Source organism: Netta rufina (assembly GCF_964035555.1).
Source record: "Netta rufina genome assembly, chromosome: 1".
Lineage (NCBI taxonomy): Eukaryota > Metazoa > Chordata > Aves > Anseriformes > Anatidae > Netta > Netta rufina.
Genome location: NC_140123.1, coordinates 176802554 through 176820548, shown reverse-complemented (window position 1 = coordinate 176820548; position 17995 = coordinate 176802554). Strand labels below are relative to the sequence as shown.

At 37.0% G+C, this 17995-nt stretch overlaps 1 protein-coding gene across 4 annotated transcripts in view; it reads left to right on the top strand.

The window, feature by feature from the left end:
• PNPLA8 (patatin like domain 8, phospholipase A2) overlaps window positions 1-16456 on the top strand; it is a 37093-nt gene extending 20637 nt beyond the window's left edge. For all 4 annotated transcript variants that reach the window (XM_084298099.1, XM_084298102.1, XM_084298100.1 and 1 more), the window contains 2 exons: window positions 14747-14942; window positions 15298-16456. In XM_084298099.1, the coding sequence (XP_084154225.1) occupies window positions 14747-14942; window positions 15298-15572 (471 nt within the window). In that variant the 3' untranslated portion in view covers window positions 15573-16456. The remainder of the gene's footprint in view (window positions 1-14746; window positions 14943-15297) is intronic.
• Window positions 16457-17995: the final 1539 nt, after the last annotated feature.

Below are 17995 nucleotides of genomic sequence, written 5' to 3'. Positions count from 1 at the left end.
CTATGCTAGTTCCTTATTAATCTATATATAATCTATTTCTGCCATGTTGATATTTCTACATATTTCAAAGACTAGAGGAAGGTAAAAACACTGGTAAAAGTCTGAAAACTCAGAATGGTAAATATGATGGGGTTTGTTTCTTACTTTGAAGTTTGGGACTCTAAAGGATTTTATATGGACGCCAAGCTTTGTATTGACTTATCACTCAGTTGTATGTTTATATATGAATGAAAGGTACTGTGGCAGTTGACCTGACTCTTCAAATGTATGAAAATACTTACTTTGATAATGGGAACTAAGTGGATTATTTTTTTATGGTAAGTCTGCATATTCTCTTTTATGTTATCTAACTTTTGTTGAAATTGGTGTCCTTCCTGAAACTGCACAAAGAGGATGTGTAAGAGTTGTGTAGGGTCGAGATGCATCAACTCCTGAAGAACTAGTAACCAGCCGTGTATGCTGGAATCATGCCTGAGCTGAACTGTGGCTGTTCACTTTAGCGCTGACGTTCCCATGCCTATATATATTTATACATGCATGCGTATTTGTGTACGCACATGCATGCCCTTTCTCTGGGAACATTCCAGTCTGACGTCCTGTATCAGCCACTCTAAATGTTTGAGAGAATTCAGTGTTAATTTATTAATAAGTTAATTATCTCTATAACTGTTTGGATCTAATTGCTAAGAAATGCATTTCTAGGTGCCTAAACTGTCTTCTTGTTCATGCTGTTGAGAACCTGATGGCAAATTAGTTAAATTTCCACAACAAGTAAGCAGTTTGAAAAACAAATAGCAATATTTACATTCAGGTCAATCATGCCATGCTATCTTGTTCCACCCTGTCAAGAAGGAAAACCAGTGCAGCTGTTGGTAGATGAGGGGAGGAGGATTAATATTCTTTGTGGTTCAAAAGAGGAACACATTAGTATTCAAAGGGATTTAATCCCTGTAACATGCTTCTCCAGAAACCGTGCAAGTCAAGAGAGACCAAGTCATGATGTCACAGTATTGAAGCTGTATTGCCACATGTCAGCCTTTTTTATATTAAAATCTACTTAGGAAGTATTGAGAGAGTCTAAACCTCTCCCCAGTCCCATTAAAACCAGTCATTTTTTTCCCTACTTCTCACAGAGGGATGATGTTTCTTAGATTCCCCTTTTCTTCTGTAGTGTAAAAAGCATTTCCTTTTCAGCTATTCAATAGTGTCACTTCAGTAGACTGTGGTATGCTGAGCAAATTGCCAATTAATTAATAGAGCAGTTTTAAGATTTAACAAAATCATTATGCACACTTCATTTACTTGGTTTTACAGCAAAAACTAAATTTGCACTGCAGGATTAATTAAAAGGGCAATGAGGAGGAGGGGGAGGAATTTAACAAAGACATGTATTTCTCTAATAATAAAATATACTCAGTTTAACACAAACGACTTTTTCTTGGTGCGTTCCCATGATTTCATTGCTGCAATGCAATTCCATTTAATGAAACGCTGGTGTTGACTTACAGGAGTGTTCAAATAATCGCGTTTTCTGACCTTCGAGCAAATCGAATACTGAAGTGGTTAACAAATTGGCAGCTAGTCTGTTAGTGGAGCTGTAGTACAAGGGTAACAGTATGTATGGTGAGAATATGACCTACAAAAAAAAAAAATATATATATATATATACACACACACACACACACCCAATACAATGACATGTAACTAAAATTTCAAGTTTCGCCTTGTCTGAAAAATAAGAAGCTGCATTTTTTCATCTTCCCCCCTCCTTTTATGAGATGGTAAATCTGCCAAGCCATTTCATCTTTGTAGCTTGTTACGGGAGAGGCTTCAAAAGTGATTCGCTTAGTGGATCCTGCCCTAATTGGTTTTACATGGTAGCTTTTAAAATTAGATTCAAGGGTACTTCCCAGGCTCTAAGAAGACATAGAATATAGGTCACATTGGAGTTCTTTTCATTCTTAGGATATGCCACGGTGATCAGTATGCACCAGAGCTTACACAGGCTGTGGTTTAATAGGTGTATCTTGTTCTCACAATGATAGAAACAAGTATTTCTTTGTTTCTCTGTCTACTTGTTGCCATACACATTTTCCTACAGCCTTTGAGGTAATATCTCCTACTGGTTAAGGATGGAGGAATTCACTGGAATGCGTTAGCTACATGGATACATGCAATTCTTCTTCTCTTACAGATTTTGTAGGGTTGGTTAGCAGCTCTTAGGGTGGATGCTGATGATGCAGTTTGCCAGCCTTCATGAAAATGCTGTTTACTGTGCCAGTGTAACTCTGCAGAGCAGACTCCCCACAGGATTCCCTGCAGGGACTTGCTAAGTGGCTTGGTTTTGGAAGATTTGTTTAGTGAAACAAAATTAAGAGGGTATTTCGTTTAGGCATTTAACTTGGAAGCATTGTAATTTTATTCTACCATGGTTCAGTGATACTTTGTTATTGTAAATGTAATTCTCAGAGTGCTTTTTAAAGAAAAGACAGTCACTCCCAAAGAAGCTGTATTAGGTTTAAATATTTTTGTTTAGACTTTTGAGTCTATATACCTTTACTGACACAGTTTACCAGCTAACATTGACTGTACCTAAACCTTATAAAATCAGAGGAGACTGTTATAATGAAATACTAAGAGCTGAGTCAGTTCAGAAACTTGTCCGGTCAATTTAGGTTGCTCTTCGTAGTTCTGATGCTGCTGACCACCGTTTCTTAGAAGATCATACAGGACAACTTGCTGTCAGTTTTTATCACTTGTAGTTTTTACTTTGCCAGGCTGAATATTCATCTAATGCTGACTTGAAGGGGGGTGTATTTCCATCTGAAATAGCCTCCTGATAATCATTGAAAGGAAAGCCTGACAAGGTAGTGTTACACGATAACTTCTTTTACATGATAACTTCTTTCCTTACGGAAAGTTTGTTTATGATATATGGCAGTCTGATGCATATTGCAAGCAATCACTTCATGCTTTGTAACTTGCCATGCACTGTTATTTGCCTTCTGTAGAGTAGTTTAGGATACTGCCCTCTGATAGTCATGGGTGCAGGTCTTACCACTGTGATGGTGATAATTTGTAAAGTGTAGAAAATACGCATGAAGTTGGTCGATACCAAGTCCCTTTACATTAGCTGTGTGGGGTACCCAGAGCCCTATTTCCTGTGCTGAGTTTCTCTTCCATTGTAAGGATTAATCTGTAGTGCTAATTTTGCAAATCCCAAACTGGCTGGAAATCTCTTCAAAGATTGTTTATCTTCCAATCTTTTTTTTTTTTTTTTTTTTTTTTTTTTTTACTGGGTGTATGTATAAACACTGTTATTTTTAGTAGCATATATATATTTTAGATTTGGGGCTTCAGAACCCTTTAGATTTATTTCAGCTGGCATTTCCTCAGGAGGGAAAAAAAAAAAGATAAGAGTATAGAACAAAACAGTTTCCCTTGGGTCAAATCCAGCCCTCTGTCCTAGTTGCCAAGTATATGGACTGCATTTGATGACTAGTTCATAAACATGTAAAGCTGTCTTTGCTGTTGATGCCCTAGCAGAAAGTTATTTAGAGAAGGATATTTCTTCATCTTTAAATGGCCAGCAAAATTCTGGTTTTCACTCTCTGTTCATAGCAAGTGTACACAAGTTCTCCTTGTGCCAGTACTGTTTTCCAGTTTAATTTACTGTTCTTTTAGTAGTATTTACACTTCTGATGTGTATATGGAAAGTTCTCTTATCCTTTTTTTTTATTTTGCTAGTCTATGTATGCCAAGCTGTATCAGTCTTGCAAAATAGGCTCTATGTTCCCTTGATCATTCTCATAGTCCTTCATTGCACCTGCTGCAGTTGGGGTAATGTTTCTTGAAACTGGACTATTCAGTGTGTTTTGGCATGACCTAAGACATACTGTGAAAAGTCGAATGATACACCAGATTCAAAATCAGCATTTTTAAACTAGAAGCAAAATTTAGAGAAGCTAATTTGATCAGCTGGAACCCTGTATTCTAGGTGAAGTTTTAGCTGTGTCATGAAATTCTTCTTTTTCAAAGGAAGATAGAGCATAGAATTACAATTTAAGATCCCAACTTAGTTCTGAAGAGCACAGCTTTGTGTTTATGAGCACTTTTCATTATGTGTCATCTCATTTGGGTTTTCCTAGACCTCAGAGTCATTCGGTATTTATTCTAAAGCCTTTGTATTTACAAAGCCTCTAATTTTGTAGTAGCAGACTTGATTAGTGGTTACGTGCTTCTGAGAAAACGGTGAAGAGGATGAGACCCAGACCAGCCTTTGAGTACTTCTGATAGAAAGCAGTCCCCAGCCAAAGAGTTCCTCACTCATGTAGACTCTTGTCTCATCTGGTTATTCTCCACTGTAGTCTCTTTAATCCCTTTACAGTGGTCTGGTATGTAAGGTGCTTGATAAAACAAGATTTTCTTAATTTAAAAATTCTGATTCTATTTTGGTATCTAGCCTTCAATGAATCCATGGTATATTTCATCATTCAGGCATTTACTTCTTAATTTAGAGAGTAAATTCCTACAGGACTCAGGAAACTGTTGGTAGCTGCAAAAAAACTTCATTTAAAAAAGTATGGTATCATCCCTTTATTAATAGTGAACATAATACTTCCACAGCACAGGGAAGGAAAGTGACCCTTGCAAACACTCTCCAGCCTTTGCAATGTGCCCATCTCTATAGAAATGAATCAAGAAAAGAACAGTTGAAATAAATCAGCATAGTGTGAATTATAGGCACTTTTAAATTGTTCCCTGTTCTGTCTTTAGATTACTCATAAAAACTTCTCGATGTTTTTACAAGTTCTAACATGAATCTTTCAGTCCTTTTCATTTTCTGACCCTCAATACTTTCTTTCCCCTCTCCATAGGATTTCTCTGTGATTCTATTATTCAAAGGAGTTATTCCTTTGTTTGGGTGCAGAACCTTTCCTGCAGTTCTTTCTCCCTTCTCTCCCTCATTGGGGATACAAATACTGAGTAGTTGATATCCAAATCCCGATCCATCTCAATTATCTCCAATAATTAGTGCACTTTTCTTCTTAAATTTTGTATAGTTCAGGATCAAATCCTTTAGTTATGAACCTGCTTTGTTCCAGTTGCAATGAAATGAAATCTAATGTCTGAGTCAACAAAGAATAAAGTTGTATTAAATAAATATCTACCATAGTTTTCTGTAATAAAATTACGGGAAACCCAATCTCAGTTTGGAGTTACATTATGAAAGGCAAAACTCATCTTGAACACTGCCTGTGCTTCTCAAGCTGGGGTATGTGTTTAAGGCTAGTATAGATTCAACCACAGGCCTGCTTTTTTTTCTCTTGGGTTGTATGATCCTCTGTTCATTGTTTGGGAACCAGTTTAAATACATACTATCCCACTGACGTTGCTAAATTAGTACAATTAAACGTGGTACATGGCTTATGCTTTTAATGAAATATCTGATTATTTTATTTCTTCTTTCATGATGTCTGCCAATATCTGGTAAATCTTCATCAGTGCAATGCAAGTACATTTTCTTTATCTGACACAAAAACATTAATTCAATAATGTTTTCAGCACAGCTGGTCACTTTCTGTGAATTAATGACTAGCTGGGATGAGTTAATAATTTAAGATAATCACCTAGTAGTCTCCCTCAGAAAACCGTTTATTCCAAAGAAATGTCAAGAGCAAACATGGGTAATGTAGGGGGAAAAACTGTACGATACATTACTAAATGTTTAGTGATGGCAATAGTACTGGTAGCTCTCAGAAGCATTTAGCATGACATTTGTCTGTATACAAAGTGTTGTCTGGCATTGATAATTTTTAGAAAAATGCATACTGTATGGGAGAACAGTTGTATCGAAAAGTAACCTTTTCAATAAACTTTCAATCTTTATTAGATATTTGTATATTTTATGTGATGTGATCTCTCAATCTAGGGTATTCTTTTTTTACGACTGGAGTAGTAAAAGTACAAATGAAGTTTTTAAATTCTTTTTAATTGTCAAAGAGCCATTTTAACAATATAAATGCAAATGCATTTAATTTTAATTTTCTGTATGAGCACCTTCTAAAGATTTTTTCTATTAGCCAATTCAAGTGGAATAAGACATTCATTTGAGGAAATTTAAGAGATCATTTCTGCCTCTTCTTAAGTAATGGAATCTGTTCATTCTGAAATAGTTAGAAATTCAGTGTATAAGAGGAGTGCATTAAACATCCATCACCAAGCAAGGCCTCTGTTAGGAAGCAGCATTACGCAGAAGACATTATAAATTGTACACAGATGACCTAGTGGCATCTCTGTTAGCATGGCTATGAGGCAAGGGTGGTTCTTTTTAAATAAAGTGTGTGAGATATTCGTATAAAGAGCTAACGTTAGGTCATTGTGTGCTGTGCAGGAGATAATCTGATTTATTTTAAAAACGTTTTCTCACTCATCTTTCATGCATGAAAGTAAACCAGACCCACCATTAGAAGGAACCTAAAACAAATAGTTCTGGTACACTGTATGTTTTAGAGATGTGTTAGATGTGCTTGGCACTGCCTTCCATGATTACCACCAAGATCAAGAGGAAACAGTTCTACTAATGTGCTGTTTGCTGCTTATAACAATATTTTTATGGTCAAAATAGTTTGTGCAGGGACATAAAGATGTCCTCTGCTTTCTGCGAGTCATCCTCAGTAGTGCCATGACTGACTACTCACCAAAGGAAAGCCGTAATACAAAAAGTTTGCGATATTAGATTAATGTTTAACAAACGAGGGTAATCATGGAACTTTTGTATTGAGGAGTATTTGTATTCAGTATTTTGTACTGAACACTGTGGGAGCTGGCATATTGTCCAGCTAAATCTGATACACACACTCTCCTTTTTCACAGTGTATATATTGAGAACTGTTATTTGGTAGCCCAGTGACCTTTGGCTAAGCAAGCCCTGAAGCTCTGTCTAGTGTCATGCCAGCACTGGATGCCCAGTGCAATCAGAGGACTGACTGGAATCTGAATCTCAAAGATATTGGTGTGGGAGATCTTACAAACAGTCAAACAAACCTCCTGTTTCTATCTCCTATTTTCTACTCTGGAAACGTTTGCTGCTGCTCATGTAAACATATTGAATTTGCTATTGCCTCAGCAAGACATACCTTTTTATCTGTGGAAACTCCAGTAAATGCTTTTGGAATATGTATTTTAATTTTTCAGCCAAGTAATCGCTTACAAAAGTTCAGACTCTTCAAACTCCTCATTTGAAACAATAAACCCCAGCCTTAATCTGTGTCTGTTCATGATTTTTATGTTGATTTTAAACATAGAGTTTGAAAAATACTTGTCAAAACTCTGTTGAGAATCTTTGCCTGTCTTGTCTTACCCTCTGATGGCTTTGTACTAATTCTGTCTCCAGTTCTTCCACAAATACAATGAAAGTAAACAACAGAGCAAGTCTGTAAAAGTGAACTAAAATGCAAAGCATGTCTGCATAGGCAGTGAGGTGAAATGGTTACTATGGAGCCAACAAACTCAGCTTCCAAATATCAGACTTGGCTTTCCTAAGTCATATATCCTTCACCCAATGCTAAATTATTTTCTCCACAAAGCTTAACATCACTTAAGCGAAACTTCAGCACACAGGATGTTACACGGAGCAATTGCAAGGCACAACTTGGATCTGACACAATTAAGAAGTGTAATGATAGCTTATGAACATGCAGTGTATTCTGAACTTCAATTAAAGTCCATGGTAAAGTATGGTTCAAACTTTTTTCAACATCAGTTTAACAACTGCTTTAAATTATTGAAATACATATCTGAGTGGTGATTTTATGTGCTTTCACCATACTTACTTATATGGGACAGGATTTTCAGCAGGTTCTGTGTTACCAGGCTCCAGGTGGTCTGGAGCACTTGCTTTCTTTGAGACCTCCCTTCTGCTTATGAAATAAATAAGGAAAATTTGACAGTATTTAACTGGGATTTTCGTTATCACTAGAACCGTGTAAGCCTTGTATCTTCAGCAAAGAGATTTCCATGGAGCACATGCCTACAAAAAGTGAATTTGGGGGGCTTTAAATAATTAGATCTGGTAGACAAATGACAAGGGAGCCTTCCCTGGCTATTTTGTAACTTTAAATACACTTGTAGAAAATATTAGCTATAGCTTTAGACTCCAGCTAACCAACGCTAGGCCCTAAAAATAAGATTATATTTGCATTGAGTAAATTCTAGAAAAATCTGTATGGGGCAGGGAAAACATTTCATAAACTTCACTTAGGAATTCCTTGATTAAAGGTTGAGTAAAGCATAACAATTGTGTGTTTGCCACTTGGAAAGCCTTTGGCAAAAGACTGAAAGTAATGTCTGAGTGACTTTATTGCTTTGCTAGCACAAGCAAGCTTGTTTATACATGTCTCTGTTTTAAGATTTTATTCTTAAATATTCCTCAATTATTTTTTACTGTATTTTTTAAAGCCTTCTCTACTGTTAACTGTCATTAGGAAAATTACAAACCCTTCTTCAGCACTTGCTTGCTGTGGCACTTTGTGCTCGGTGTGCTGCCAGCAAATGAAGTTGCCTTAAGCGTGGATTGGTTTTGCAGAGTTCAGAACACGAAGAAGTGGACAGGAGATGCCAGCGCACTGACCGTAGCAGCACAGAACACAAAGGGAAGGGGTGACTCATGTATGTTTGGGAAGTGAAAAAGATTGCAATTACACTGAGAACTAATGAAACGAGAGAAGACGGTGAAATGTAGTCAAGGACAGGCGATCTAAGAATGGGAGAACAAAGAGTGAGGCACTGCTCTACTCTGGCTGTTTGCCTAGCACATAGTCAGAACTTCAGATAATTGCACATTTTTGGGGATGTTGGTCAGCACTTCAGTCATTTAAAGAGTTCCTGTAAGTTTCAGTTCATTTCCAAACGAAGAGCAGCAAGTGGGAAAAGCATATTTGCATATATATTGTTTTTGTAAGACTTCTGATAGTACTGACAAAGTTCAATTTCTTGTAAGAATGGCTTTTAAAATGGGTTCATTTTACAGCTAAAATAACATGCCTTTACAATGTTTCGTGTACTATTTCTTTAAGTAGAGTAGAACTTCGGGAAAATCGAGAGGTTGAGGCCTCAGGAGGTAGTCTTGTCCAGCCTCCTGTTCCAAAGCAGGTAAACTTCACAGTTAGGGCAGCTTTCTCAGGACAGGGCCTCACCCTGCTGAATTTTGAAAATATCCCAGAATGGAGATTCTACAGCTTTCTCTATCTGTGCTCTGTTCTGCACTTCTTAAAAAAGAGTCTGGCTGTGTATTCTCCCATTTTTAATAGTAAAAAACTGATTAGATTCTTCCTTGGCTTTCTCTTTTTCCAGGCAGAGCAAACCCATATTTCTGCCTATCTTCTCACTTATGTTCAGCCCCCAAAGCATCTTAGTGGTTCTTCACATTCCAGTTTCTCAGTGTCTTGTAATTGGGTGTCTAAAACTGGACGCAGTATTCCCAGTATGACCCCATGAGAACTTAATAAAAGGGAATAATCACTTCACTTGACCTACAGGTTATGCTTTTAACCTAACATGTCATTAATATTCATTCATGCAAATGTGTGTTGATAATATAGTATTGTGTCTAATAAACGGTTCATATTGTTTTTTCTATATGTACACAGATTACTGCTGTGGTATGGCTCTTATCTAGTAATGTAGGTAAAAGGGGCTCCACAGTACTTGGAAATGCTTTAGTCTGTCAAAAAGAAACCACATTTATTAGGAACTGAAAAGGTTTAGGGCCACACAAAGCATTGCTTTCTAGAACTGGAATTGCATCTGAAGCTTATAGTGTAATTTAAACTATCACTTTATGTCAACAAGATTTTTGTGATGCTGTGTGTTGTATAAAAATCCTTTTTTATTTACTATATTTTATTTATATGTAGGCTTTAGGAGAGCAGAATTGTGCTATCCTAGCATGTATCCATTACATGTTTGCTCTTCCGCTATAAATAATGTTGTGAAAATATATTTCATTAAAAAAAGATAGTGGACACAAGGGATGCAACAATTTTCAGACACTTTGAAGGTTGCATTCTGTCAGTGCCTTTTGCATGTCTTACTAAGGTCAGCATTTGTTAATCGTCATACTTTCAAGTATTGTAAAATGCGTTATTTTGTAAACAGTTTCATTTGTGAAGAGTCGGGCACACAGAAGTTGTCATTCCATGACATATGCAGCTTGTCACTAGGATACCTACTTTCCCATATCTTTTCAGTGATTCATATTTTTTCCCCATAGCACATCACAACTACCCAGTTTGTAGAAAAACAACACAGTATTTTACTGATGTTTGGTTTGTGTGTTCCCCAGCCATGGCTGTCCTTCATCAATACATTTAAATGCCTCGGTGAAACTTCTTCCTTCTGGATTGCCATGCTTGGTTTGTCATTCCTCCCTGCTGCAGAAGCATGTTGTGTAGATCCTAGTTCTTCCATCCTACTGAGTAGAGCACTTAAATCTAAGCTTGAAAAATAGACAGATTAAAGACGTGAGATAGTACCAGGAAAGTATAGCATTTGAAATGGAATCGACTCCCAAACTGAATTACTTCTTTCTGGAAACAGAGACAAGAATCAGATTTTGGCCAACGGGCACCTCTGTACCCATAGATAAGATAAACAAGGCCAATTTACTTTATCACTTATCTCCAGCTATTTAACTGTATGAAACTTTTCAAAGTGGCAAGAAAGCTCATAGAAAGTAATAATGGAAGAGGAAGCTATTGTGTTATTCAAGGGACATTGCATACTACTAGCAGTCACTCGGTCTCTTGGTTATACTGCACATTGGTTAACCAATCTTTAAAAAGCTAAGCACTTAAAATAGAAATGCTTTAATTGGTAAGTTATAAATAATTTATATCACTTCATATAAAATTATATAACTAATGAATAACTTAAATGGAATCAGGAAAAAAACAAGTAAAGATGACAAATAAATCCAGTTGTTCTCCAAAATAAATTGATAGGCTGAACGCAGGGGAATTCCTGAGCAATGACTGGTGAAAATCCCGGTGATCTCAGTGTATCTTATATACGAAAGTGCAGACTGACTCACTTGGAATTGAATTCCAGTGTCTCAAGGATGAACATGAAGAATCACGTCATGATTTCTTTGCATTATTACTTTTTTAAGAATTAGATCTTTCATATTAATAGTCAATATCTTTCAATATCGATAGTCAATTTATTTCTCAGGGAAGAGTTTTTGTGCAATTTCATGAAGATCAAGAAAACAAACAATTATTCAGAATCAAAAAAGTCACTTTTTTGTAGTTTGACCTGGATTTTTTGTTTGTTTACAGTTTTCCTCACAATTCACCTACATGTGAGATCACTGAAACCAATTTTACAACTTGTGCAATATTTTTTACATGAAGATTTCATTCCTTTGACATAATTTGTTCTAAGCTTTCTGAGATAAATTATTGAAGTATTTTCCTCATTGATTCCTCAGAAGTCCAGTTTATAGTAACATTATTTACTGCTTCAGTAGTCGATCATTGTAAGCAGAAAAGCAATGTGATAAACATCTTTGTTTAACAGACTAAGCTGATTTGAAGCACAATATTGATTATCAATTGTAATCTGTTTGCAGGTGAAGAAAAAGAAACCACTTCCTTATTGAGTCCTAACTTGCCAAAAATTACATATAGCTTTATAAATGCTTTAACTATATTAAAGGTGTCCAAAAAGTACTAGGAGTGGATATTTACTGTTAGTCCAACAAACCTAAATTGGAGAATGTTGAAGTATGGAAATAGTTGCATGAAGCTGGTAATGTCATCGTAGTGCACATTTGATATGTGTAGTTTACATTCCTTTGGTCTTCTATTTGTCAAATTGACAAAAATGCAGTAATCTAGTATTAACTACATCATGTATTTTGATAACTCTAATCTTTCCCATGGTGGAAAAAATCATGTTTAATTAAATTATATTGACAAGATCAGTGGAAATTATTTGGTAAGCATTTTTTCATTTAGGATACAAAGAAAATAAGCACCACAAAGATAAGTATTAAGATTTCAGATTAAGATTCATGGGGAATTTTATCAAGGACAAAAACATCCTTGTATTTAGTTTTCTTCATCAAATCTAATTTAAACATAAGGATAATAGGCACTGAAAAGACTATTCATTTTAGCAGTGTTTTGAGCAAAGTGGACAGTAGTCCAGAAGGAGTTCAAAGATCTTTTTGTAGTTTGAAATGGAAGCTTAATTAAAAAAAAAAAAAATCAAAGCTCAGTAGTCCTGTTTTTACTTATCTAGCACAGCTGTAGTTAAAAGGAGCTTCAGTAAAGCGTGTATTGACTCCAAAACAGTTTTTATTCCAAACTCTTCTTGAGCTAAGTTGGTTTGTTTATTTCCTTTTCTTGTAATGTGGTTGTCAGGTATAGGATGTAGGGAGTTCAGGGAGCTTTTGCATAATGCTTGTAGTAGTCATTCTTTCTCTTCTATATTTTGAATTTTTTTTTTTGCATAGATTTTTGAATAGCTAAAAAAAAAAATCTTAGTCTCTACTATTATTTACTACAGAAATTTTGAAACCAAAATCCTCTGCATGTACATGAGTAGTCGGCATGGCTGTACAAAGGGCATCTTGTGATTGACCAACCTGATAGCCTTCTACAATGACGTGACTAGCTTGATGGACAAGAGGAGAGCACTGGATAATGTTTACCTTAACGATAAAAAAAAAATAAAAGCCTTTGACATCATTTCCCATAACACTGTAGACAGTGAGGTGGAATGCAGATGAGCTGAATGGCCAGGCCAAGAGGTTTGTGTCTCAAAGGCCAGTTGAAAGCAAGTCACCAGAGATGTATCCCAGAGGCCAGTACCAGTGGCAGTAAAGTTTAACATCTTCAGTAATGACCTCGATGACGGAACAGAGTGCACCTGCAGGAAGCTTGCAGATCATGCATTACCTGGGTGGAGTCACTAGTGCATCAGGTGGTTGTGCCTCTGCTCAGAGGGACCTCAGCAGGCTGGAGAATTCTCATGAAGTTCAAAAAGGAGAAACACAACCCTGTGTATGGAGTGGAATAGCCCCAGGCACCAACCCATGCTGGGACAGACTGGTTGTAAAGCAGCTGGGCAGAGGGACCTTGGGGTCCTACTGGACAAGCTGAACGTGAACCAGCAATGCACTCTTGTGGCAAAGAAGGCCAACAGCATCCTGGGCTGCATTAAGAACAGTGCTGCAAGCAGGTCAGGGGAGATGATCTTCACTTGCTACACTGGTGAGGCTGCATCTGGAGTACTGTATCCAGTTCCCCGGTACAACAGAAATAGAGCGCATACAGGAGCAAGTTCAGTGCGGGGCCACAAAGTTGATGAAGGGACTGGAGCATCTCTTACAGGAGGAGAGACTGAGAGAGCTGGCAACGTTCAGCCTAGAGAAGAGATGGCTTATGTGGGGTATCTTAGCCATGTGTACAAATAAAAGGGAGCCATGTTCTTCCCAGTAGTACCCTCTGAAAGGACATCAGGCAATGGCATAAATTAAAATACATTAAATTCCATCTGAACAGAAGAAGGCTGTTAGGGTGGTCAAACACTGGAACAGGTTGTCTGGAGAGGTTTGGACTCTCCACTTGTGGAGATGTTTAAAACCCAACTGGATGTGGCCCTCAGCAACATGCTCCAGCCGACCCTGCTTGAGAAGCAGGGTTGGACTAGGTGATCTCAATAGGTCCCTTCTAACCTAAACTGTTCTGTCATTTTTCCAAGTCTTAAATCTAGGCTATAGCATCCTATGTAATTACTGTGCCTATAGAGCATCCTTAGCTCTTGTCATTTATTTTTTTTTATTTTAGGATCTGCAGGTTTAGATTTTGTTAGAGAATATAACCTTGTAATAGAAGTAATAAACGTTTTCAGATGCAGACTTCTGGGCTGTTTAAAGAATTCTCTATAGCTTATCTGTCTTAGCTTAAAGATCTTGTGCAGAGAAGGGCAACAAAGCTGGTGAGGGGCCTGGAGAACAAGTCCTACGAGGAGCGGCTGAGGGAGCTGGGCTTGTTCAGCCTGGAGAAGAGGAGGCTCAGGGGTGACCTTATCGCTCTTTTTAGGTACCTCAAAGGAGGCTGTAGTGAGGTGGGGGTTGGCCTGTTCTCCCACGTGCCTGGTGACAGGACGAGGGGGAATGGGCTTAAGTTGAGCCAGGGGAGTTTTAGGTTAGATGTTAGGAAGAACTTCTTCACTGAAAGGGTTGTGAGGCACTGGAACAGGCTGCCCAGGGAAGTGGTGGAGTCACCATCCCTGGAAGTCTTTAAAAGACGTTTAGATGTAGAGCTTAGGGATATGGTTTAGTGGGGACTGTTAGCGTTAGGTTGGAGGTTGGACTCGATGACCTTGAGGTCTCTTCCAACCTAGAAAATTCTGTGATTCTGTGATTCTGTGATCTTCTGAAGATGAACTCATGACTTCATTCAGATCTTCCAGTGAATGCTACTGTTTCAACCTACCTCTTCCACACTACACTGACACCAGCAGAACTGACCAGAGACCTGAGAGGTGCTCCAGAAGCACAGGAAACCTGCTGCATAGCACAAACAGAACAGTTGCACGGAAGTTGGAAATCACTGCCTATTTCACTGACATAGTCTTGTATATTAATGCTATTGCAAGTTTAGTTTATCATTGTGATTTCTTTCGTGACTATGTATTATATATATAATGCTAAACCTTTACTTTTAATTTACAGGATGGAGGTTTGCTTCTAAATAATCCTTCTGCACTGGCGGTTCACGAGTGCAAGTGTCTTTGGCCAAATGTTCCATTGCAGTGTCTGATATCGCTGGGTACTGGTCGATACGAAAGTGAAGGAAAGACAAATGTCACATACACCAGTCTGAAAGCCAAACTCACGAATGTTATCAGCAGCGCAACTGATACAGAAGGTTAGTGTCTTAAGGTGCATTTGTACTGTGATTTTTTTTTTAGATTCTTAGAATTATCATTCTCGATTATCGTAACTGAGGTTGTCTTAGAATACAAGATAAACGTTTTCCAGAGAAAAAAACATGTATAGTGTTGTTTGCAAACTTCTAATGAGAATGGTGTTTTTTTATGTTTTGTGGGTTTTTTTTGTTTTTTTGTTTTTTTTTTATAAGACAATGGTGGAAAGATGTTTACTTAGCAAAGCAGTACATACTTAAAATCATTGTGTCACTCCAAAGTACTTGGTGTTCAGATTGTAGGACTGTGTCTCTCTCCTGTAAATGTAACAGTTTCATACATTTGTTTTAAATACAGAAGTTCACACCATGCTGGATGCACTGTTACCACCAGATACTTACTTCAGATTTAACCCTCTTATGAATGAAGACATACCTCTGGATGAAAGTCGGAAAGAGAAACTCAATCAGCTGCAGACAGATGGAATTCGCTATTTAGAACGAAATGAAGAAAAACTGAAAAAAGCTGCAAAAATATTAACACAAGAAAAATCAACTTTGCAGAAATTTCATGATTGGATAAGATTAAAGGCTGACATGTATGAAGGCCTTCCCTTTCTTTCCAAATTGTGAATATGTAATGCATGAAAGATTGTAAATGTAAATCCTATTCCAGAAAACTCCTCCAGTACTGTAAAGGAAGAATGTTTATTGTGGGTAAATAACATCTCTGGAAAGCTGTCCGTAGAGTTCTGGTGAAAGCAGTTCAGGATGGCTGTTTTGTGCACACTTAACTTGATATAAAGTTTTATGGTGTTAATTATTTTTTGAACTTTAGGGATCTTAATGTTGTTCTACTTAAATTTGTTAAAGTTGGTAAAAACTGAAAATTATGAAAACAATTGTGCTGTACATTTTTCAATGTATGTACCATAATTATGGTGGCAGTGAGCCTTTATTCATCAACTACCAGGCTTGTTCAAAATTAACAAAAAATAAAATCTTCTTTTGCTTTAGAGTAGGCAATATACCTGTTGAGGCTCTTATGCAGCCAGTTAATATAAAGAAATGTAACATCTTGGAAACACTTTTCCTGTGTTAATTGCACTTTTACATTTGAAAGATAACATCTAAGTTCTTTTTTTATTATTTCCAATGTTTTTGTATATAACCGTATTCAGTAAGATGTTTAGATGACTATAAATGGCATATTAAATTATCAAAATTAACTGATGTTCTGGGGACTTGCTGCTTATTGTTTTTACTGGAATGACTTCACATTGGTTCATTCATTATTTGAAAATAATCCCAAGCCCCCAGACTTCATTTGCGCTGCTATTCCTGTCAGAGGATAAGGGAAATAACTAGTGAACTGTTTGAAAGTTTTATGCGAGTTGAGAAGCTTGTTATAGAAGCTTCAGTTTTGGATGAAACTTCACGTGTTTCTAGGCAAGAGAAATTTAGCAGTTGATACCTGAATAATAAATTATGCATTTCCTTTTATCTTTTAACTTTCATATGTGAATCCTCTTGAAGTTGTTCAAGTTGCGAAGTATTATTTACAGCATGCTACAATCTTACTACTCATTTCTGTGCAACTTCTTGCCTGTGTCAAGCAGAGGGGTGTGGTAAGCAATGGCAATACTGGACATCAGTAAAGCGACATTTTCAACAACAGGAAGGTACAAGTGGATTCTTAGAAACAATATCATAGGACAGACAAGAAGTGTCTGTGTTTAAATGAGGTTCATTCTGTGAAAAGATTTGGTTCATTTTAAAAGGCAAAAAACTGCCAATTTTTGTACATATTGCTGTCTTGAGGAAAGGGAAGGAGGTGCTTATTTCAGAGGAAGATCTGGATTTGCAATTACACTCTTTTTTTGTTGGAAACCCTTTTTCCTCTTGTTTATTGCTGTAACTACTTTTTCCTAGGTGTGGGGTTTTTTTACAAATACACATAGAATTGAGTTGAGCTACAGAGTAATTAATCCAGACTGTTTTAGGCCATGTTGTATAAATTCACAGGATGCATGTATCGAATCCTTTCAAACTAAACTCTTTGATCCTCAGCATTGCCAGTGCTGCACTATCAGGCACTAATTAGGAGTCTGTGCTCCCTTCAAAACCACTTTAAAATGCGCAGGCACAACAGATTTATCACTCTAACTGTAATTAGTTTTCAGTTACTTTAAAAATACCAGCAACTTGCGAGGATTCCCAACTATCACGGATGTGTTCCCTACAGCACAGAGTATAAAGTAAAATTATTTTCAGTAAGTTTATTGAGGCATTAGGTGTGGAGTCCCATGTGATACTCTAAAACAGAAGAAAATGAAATAGGGAAATTGGAACTGGATAGACAAGGAAAAAATCTTTTAAATTGAGGGGGGGTGGGTTATTGATAGACAGCAGATGGTTTGGTTGTGGGTCAAATACTAGCATATTCTAAATAATCGATGGACTGAAGAACGTGATAATTAACAGGTGAATCTAGGAGGGATCATGAATATTTTGAATAATGGGAGTTCAGGGCAGCATGAATGCAAGCAGAAAACAGTCTAGAATGAAAAAAAAATGCCCCTGAAGAATACAAATATAACAACAATGGAAGGAATAATAATATAATGCAGAAAATCAAGTTAAAGGAATCCTGCTTTGAAGAAGTACCCGTGGGAATGATGTGTTCAGTTTCCAAACTGAAATTGAGTCAGCGAATTCACAGCTACAAAAATAAGTATGTGTATTGATGCACCACAGAAAATTCCACGGACAGGGAAATGGGAGCAAGCCTGAAAAATGAGGCATCAGGGTGAATTTGGAATCTAAAATTAAGAACATAAAAAATCACAAGATACTAGATAACCGTACCAGGTTACTCATTGTCAGAGAAGACAGCAAAGTTTGTCTGCCCAGGTGAATGTTCACATTTGAATGTGACAGGATTGCATGCTGGAAAAAAAAAAAAAAAAGTTCATACTTTAATTTAGGAAGTGATAATGTCAATCTTAGCAAAACTGGTGTCCTTGCTCTGATTTTAAAGGGCAAGAGGAAAGAGA